The sequence below is a fragment of the Gymnoscopelus braueri genome (genome assembly GCF_963280865.1).
Source record: "Gymnoscopelus braueri genome assembly, chromosome: 6".
In the NCBI taxonomy this organism is placed as follows: Eukaryota; Metazoa; Chordata; class Actinopteri; order Myctophiformes; family Myctophidae; genus Gymnoscopelus; species Gymnoscopelus braueri.
Genome location: NC_137607.1, coordinates 12,744,303 through 12,751,131, shown reverse-complemented (window position 1 = coordinate 12,751,131; position 6,829 = coordinate 12,744,303). Strand labels below are relative to the sequence as shown.

The 6,829-nt window shown below is 36.4% G+C and overlaps 1 protein-coding gene across 2 annotated transcripts in view; it reads left to right on the top strand.

The window, feature by feature from the left end:
• Positions 1-2,370: 2,370 nt before the first annotated feature.
• Positions 2,371-6,829, top strand: part of LOC308086245 (sex comb on midleg-like protein 2) — a 49,536-nt gene continuing 45,077 nt past the window's right edge. For both annotated transcript variants that reach the window (XM_080429706.1, XM_080429705.1), the window contains exons 1-2: positions 2,371-2,445; positions 6,268-6,385. In XM_080429706.1, the coding sequence (XP_080285832.1) occupies positions 6,364-6,385 (22 nt within the window). In that variant the 5' untranslated portion in view covers positions 2,371-2,445; positions 6,268-6,363. The remainder of the gene's footprint in view (positions 2,446-6,267; positions 6,386-6,829) is intronic.

The window sequence follows — 6,829 nt, the reverse complement described above, 5'->3', positions numbered from 1 at the left end:
AGGGGTCCTTGGCCTGAAAAGACGTTGAAGAATCGATGGCACAGTCTGTCCACATTTGTTTCTTGCTGCTGCAATGTTATATGTTTATCGCGACAAATTGTATAAAAAAAAAAAAAAACTATTGAAATAAGGCATTTGATCATTGAGAGCATTGATTTGAGACATTTGATCTGTAAGAACAAATGTTAGGACAAATGTAAAGCAACAAAAAAAAAAAGACAATGGGAGTATGAATGCATTTATTTTAATATTCTGAATGGGGCCCTGACATTTAAATGGGTAAATGACTGTATTTTTTTTGGAAGAAAGCTGACGCTCACCAGATTGGTGACAGGTGTGTATAGGACAAAAAGAGCATTATGTTCAGAAGGGGACAGTGGTGTAAAGTAACTAAGTAGGCTACATTTACTCAAGTACTGTATAGTACAATTTTGGAAGTATTTTTACTTCACTGGAGTATTTTCAATTTCCAATACTTTTACTTCTACTCCACTACATCTCAGAGGCAAATATTGTACTTTTACTCCACTACAATTATTTGAAAACTTTAGTTCTAGTTACTTTGCAGATATAAATGATTATATTATAATATAATTATTATAATAATGTATAATATACATTAACCACTTTAACCCTATTTTATGGGGCTTGTTTTTCTGTTTGGCTTGTTTCTTAAGTTAAACATTGGAAGTGATGACACAAAGAAATGAGCAGACACAAATAATTGGAACACTGTAAGCTGATAAATGGGTTCTCTCTTCTGATTGGCTGAAATTGGCAACCCACCTGAAAATGTATTTTCTATTCATTAAGGAGCTGGAGAGATGAGGAGACTCCGATTGATTGATTGATTGATTGATTGATTGATTGATTGATTGATTGATTGATTGATGTACTTTATCTAGTAAGACAACGACATGAGAAACAGTACATGGAAGTACAATTCACAATTTAAGGTAAAGGTATAAGTATAATATAATATAATATATATAATATAAGGTAAAAGTAAAACGTGATACAAATTCAATAGAATTATATAATAATAATAATAATAATAATAATAATAATGATAATATATATGTGTATATATATATATATATATATATATATATATATATATATATATATATATATATATATATATATATATAATTATTATTAATGGATGTCACGTTCACTGACAAATATGAGCTTTTATACAACGACGTGGGGGGGAGGGGCAGGGGGTGCGTTCACCGAGCACCGAGAGGGAAAGTGAAGAAAGAAAGAGAAACAGATCGATGACTCATTTCACTTCCTCTGAACGGAGAGGACAGACAGACCATAGAGACAGACAGACAGACTGATGAGCAACAATCGAGCGCCGATTGGCTGGAAACGAGGACAGTGGGCAGGACAACGACCTCTCATTGGCCCGCCGAAGTCACTACGGCACGCCCTCCCGCCACCACAACGCTCTTGACGACGTAACCATCTTTGGCATTACATTTTGCATTGAGTAGACTGTGGATCCCAAGTCGCTTTGCAGGTTGTTGATCCGGTCTGAGTTTTTTAAGCCGGATACGGAAACAGTGCTTTAACAGGTGTCTTCCTGGAAAATGGCCGGATACAGTAGGGCGGGCTCTAAGACCGGATCCGAATGGTTAACAGTAAATATGAACCAGGCTTCGTGACGCCAGGAGGTTACAGCTCACTGTGTGTCAGTGTTGCCATGTCCGCTTATTATAAGCGACTTGGGGCTTATTTTTCTGTTTGGTTTGTTTCTAAAGTGAAGTTGTTTTTTTGGGCTTGTTTCTAAAGTGTAGTTGCTTATTTGGCTTAATTGTTTCTAAAGTGTAGTTGCTTATTTGGCTTAATTGTTTCTAAAGTGTAGTTGCTTATTTGGGCTTGTTTCTAAAGTGTAGTTGTTTATTTGGGCTTGTTTCTAAAGTGTAGTTGTTTATTTGGACTTGTTTCTAAAGTATAGTTGTTTATTAAGCTTGTTTCTAAAGTGTAGTTGTTTATTTAAGCTTGTTTCTAAAGTGTAGTTGGGGCTTGTTTCCTAAATGTTGTTTAAACCAGTGGTTCTCAAACATTGTCATGTCAAGGACCCCCATATTAATATGTATTTGTCCGCAGACCCCCCATCTGAAAACATGTTGTGGACCCCCGTAAAATATTTGTGTTGTTAAAATGTTACACGTTTTTTTTTCAAAAAAATACCTATTTCTTTCCCCAAAATCATAATTTGTTTGAAAATGCGACACAAATTGTGAGCTTGTAGATCTGCTATTTTCAAATTGCCGCCGTAGCCTGTTTTCAAAGACCCGAATGCTTACTTCTCTCGCAGAATCTGGCAACACCGCTGTGTACACTAGACTACTTTTGAGTAAAAAATATGGCAGCTGACGCACGTAGAAAAGTGTGAGCAGCGAACCCTCTACTTCTTCTTTCTGTCTTCACAAAGTAAGTAACTTGTATTATAGTTCGTCCTTTAGGGGTTTATTCATGTGGAGTTTTAAAACAAAAGCCTCCAAAGAAGCTATACAAAATAATGATTTTATTATAGTAAATAATGATACGACACAAAGTGTTGTGGACCAGAGCAGGGCTAGCGTTTATTAGCCCGTTAGCCTCGTTTAGCCCTGCTGTGCTGTGCTGCTGTGGTGACGGGCTAGGGGGAGGTGGGGAGCCCTCTTTCTTTGGTGTTTCGCCCAGGTGGGCGTGGTGTGTATATGACTCAAACTTAACCTAAAACCACGCCCACCTGGGCGAAGCACCTGGGAATCAAGAGAGTCCGGACGGGGGGCTAGCCGAATGAAGCCGTCCAGTTGTCAACACTCGTCTGGGGGAGCAGGCTACGACCTGGAACGGGGGAAATAGCAGATCTACAAGCTCACTACGCGTCGCTGCGTGAGGCGTTGTGAGCTTGTAGATCTGCTATTTTCCAACTATCAAAGGTGTTGTTAGCAGTAGCTAACTGCTATTACAATACTTCTGATTACATGTATTGATTCTATTGAGAGAGTCATCGTCCTAATAATGATATAAATACTTAAAAAATAAACAGTAATACATATATTTAGAGGTGATGAGTACATTAAAATGTGGTAATAATGTGTGTTTGTTATAAGTTACAATATCATTTAATGTTAATATTATCAATCAATCCTATTAATGACATGAATACTTAAAACGCCCCCCAAATCACTCCCCCACCCAAGCGAACTTTGCCAGCCCTATTGAATATATTTAGAGGTGATGAATGCATTAAATTCTGTGTTTAAGTTACAATATAATTTAATGTTAATATTATCAATCAGTCAATCAATTCCTAATAATGACACAGCTACATAAAAAAAGGTGATGAACACATTACATGTGGTAATAATGTGTGTTTAAGATAGTTTAATGTTAATATTATTATAAGAACATGCTGTAGTCCAGTTCATTCAACCAAAACCAGGTAAACAAATAACATTCATGCCTAACTTAACATTTTGTAATTAATCACAATAATATTTTATATTTATAAAACAAAATAAGCTGACTGACATACGATTTATATAAACTGTTCGTTTTCCTCCTCAGTGTTTTCAAATAAACCATTGATTTCTTTGAATGATCTATTAAACATTCCCATGGGCTGATATCTTGAGTTTCAGTTCATCATGGATGACTAACTGTAGCTGTTGTTACATGATGGTGATTTGTAGGACCTATAAAAATGCAGCACTACCTACTTCTCTGATCATGATCTGTCATAATGATTATGATGATCTGTCATCATAAATAATATTCTTATATGGTTACATGATGATCTAATAGGCCTATAATAGCCAGTGGACGAAAGAGTACTCAAATGTTTCACTTAAGTAAAAGTATCAATACTGCAATGTAGAAATACTCTGTTACAAATATAGTAAAAGTCTGGAAGTAAAAATTGACTTGAATAAAAGTACAAAAGTATTGGTATCAAAATGTACTTAAAGTATCAAAAGTAAAAGTTTGAAAAAAGTTACTAAAATGTTTGAAAATAGCAGATCTACAAGCTCACACGTTGTGAGCTTGTAGATCGCAACGTTATAAAATAGGGCTAAAGTGGTTAATGTATGTTTTATAATTTGATAATGTATATCTAGTAACTAGTAACTAAAGTTTTCAAATATTTGTAGTGGAGTGAAAGTATAATATTTGCCTCTGATATGTAGTGGAGTAGAAGTAAAAGTACAAAAAATTGGAAATAGTCCAGTAAAGTAAAAATACCTAAAAACTGTACTTAAGTGCAGTACTTGAGTACATGTACTCAGTTACTTTACACCACTGATAATAACATGCCACCTAACCTCCCCCGATCATGTAGGTTTCCTGTCCATGTGTGGGAGGGTCCATGACTGGAATGTTACATTAGGTTTTTAATGATCTCTCTCTATATATATATATAATAATAAATAATAAATATATAGCCTACCTCTAAAGTCAATACACTATTAAAAAAAAAAGTACTCTTGAGTGTGTAAAAAATGTATAAATGGACAGTGTGAGGATTTTACTGTACATTCATGGCTCTGTGTAACTTGTTACAGTTACTGCTCCATCCTGCTCTTATGTAATGCATGAAGAAAAAAAACAGATGTATTGAATTGTGTACAGTTTGTGACAGCTAGACCAGAATGGAGGTCGGTATCAGAAACATATTGAAGACAGTTTGTGTATTACTTAGTACGTTTTTAAGTGGGTGGTTCAGTCCTTCGCAAAAGGAATTTCCAGGCAACCCAAAAGTACCTTTGGGGCAGTTTCCTCACGTGGCTGTCTTATTTTAGAGGCATAGGCCAGTACTTGGGAGACATAAGATGCTGAAAGCTGACTTATTATTTTATTAATTGACATTAAAGTAGACGCATTCAGAGAAGAATCCCTAAAATTCATTTTCAGCACTCAGAAAAAAACGTATTGGACTATTAAGGCTCTATAATGCAGGTAATAGTAAAAAAAACTAAAAAAAACTGTGCACTTCTGTGTTGAAGTGCTTGTTCAAAAAGTTTATTTTTTTTGGTAGAGCCATGTTTTCAATAGAAAATGTCTTTATTGGTTTAATTTCCAAGTTGCCCTCGATTGTATATAAATATTCCATAATGTAGCTCAAGCTCAACATGTCAGAGCTGTGGGAATCGGTATTTATTTCCCACTGGGTTGGGTTCTGAAGGCACTACTTTGGTTGTTTATAAAGAGAGCCAGCCGCTCAAACCCGCTGATTATCTCCTACTACCGTGTGGTGCTGTGTGTGGGGTCGCTTGTCTTTTACTCACATTAAAGCATGAAAGGGGGATTCCCCCCTCTCTTTTTGTCCTCGCCTACAGTAGCTCTCGATATCCATGTAAACAAACTTCACACGCCTCATGCATTGCTGCTTGATTGAATCAAACTCCCCCAAAACGCTGTGTTCATCACAGTGGTAGCTCAGTAACATCCTCGTTGATGTCATGAAGCTGAATGACGGTAGCCAAACTTGTTGCTGCCATTTGTATTAACCCATTAAGACCGGGAACGCATCTGTGTCATTTTAGATTTCTTTGGCTATTTCAAAGATAGCAGATATACAAGCTCTATGAGCTTGTATATCTGCCTTCTTTATAAAAAAAATTCGTGAACATTTTTAACTAAAATCTTTGCTTCTGGGAAGTACTACAAATGTCTTCTAAATCCTAACCGTTTAAAAAAAAACATGCGGTGCTATAATCAGTGGTTCTCAAACTTTTTCATGTCAAGGACCCCCAAAATGATACGTATTTGGCCGCGGACCCCCATCTCAAAATATCTTGTTCCAGTGACGCCCCAAAAGCAAAGATTTGAGTTACAAATGTTCGCTTGAAAAAAAATATATATATTCAAAGATTTCCACAAATTTTCACAAATTTCAAAATTAGCAGATCTACAAGCTCATAGCGCGGCACTCGGTGCCGCGCTATGAGCTTGTAGATCTGCTATTTTTGAATAGCCAAAGAAATCTAAAACGACACAGTATGCATTCCCAGTTTGAATGGGTTAAGACAAGGAGGACCGTATAGAAAGACAGGAAATGCATTTGAGATCAGAGAGGGTAGAGATGCATGGCATCACGGGTTCCAAAATAAAAGCAGGGACGCTGTGGGCAGTGCACTCACTCCCCTGCCAAAACATGCACTTTGACAGAAATGGGCGCACATGTATTAATGAATCTGTGTGTGTGTGGATTAATTAGTTTTCTACGGCTGACATGAACTACTTTCCCTATGTGCTATTTTCCAGGACAGTGCCACAGGGGAGACTATAGAGACGTACTGGGGTGAATACCCTGCATCTTTCTATCCTCATCGCAGAGATATCGCCATCACACCTGTCGACATGGGGAAGACCCCACTAAAAGGCAAGAACACTTTTATTTTTTAAGTAGCGACGCCAGTTAACAGGACATAATACGTCACTAGTGGTGTAAAGTAACTAAGTACTCAAGTACTGCACTTAAGTACACTTTTGAGGAATTTTGACTTTACTGGAGTATTTCCCATTTTCAATACTTTTACTTCTACTCCACTACATCTCAGAGGCAAATATTGTACTTTTACTCCACTACAATTATTTGACAGCTTTAGTTACTTTGCAGATGTAGATTATTATCACAAAACTTACATTAACCACTTCAGCCCTACATACATTTTGGCCATTTGAATATAGCCGATCTACAAGCTCTCATTGTGAGCTTGTAGAGCTGCTATTTTCAAAAGATGTTTATACATTTTGAACTTGTGAAATGAGACATTCTGTCTGTGATGAGTGTCCTTTATTGCATTTTCAAATTGATTCATAAAAT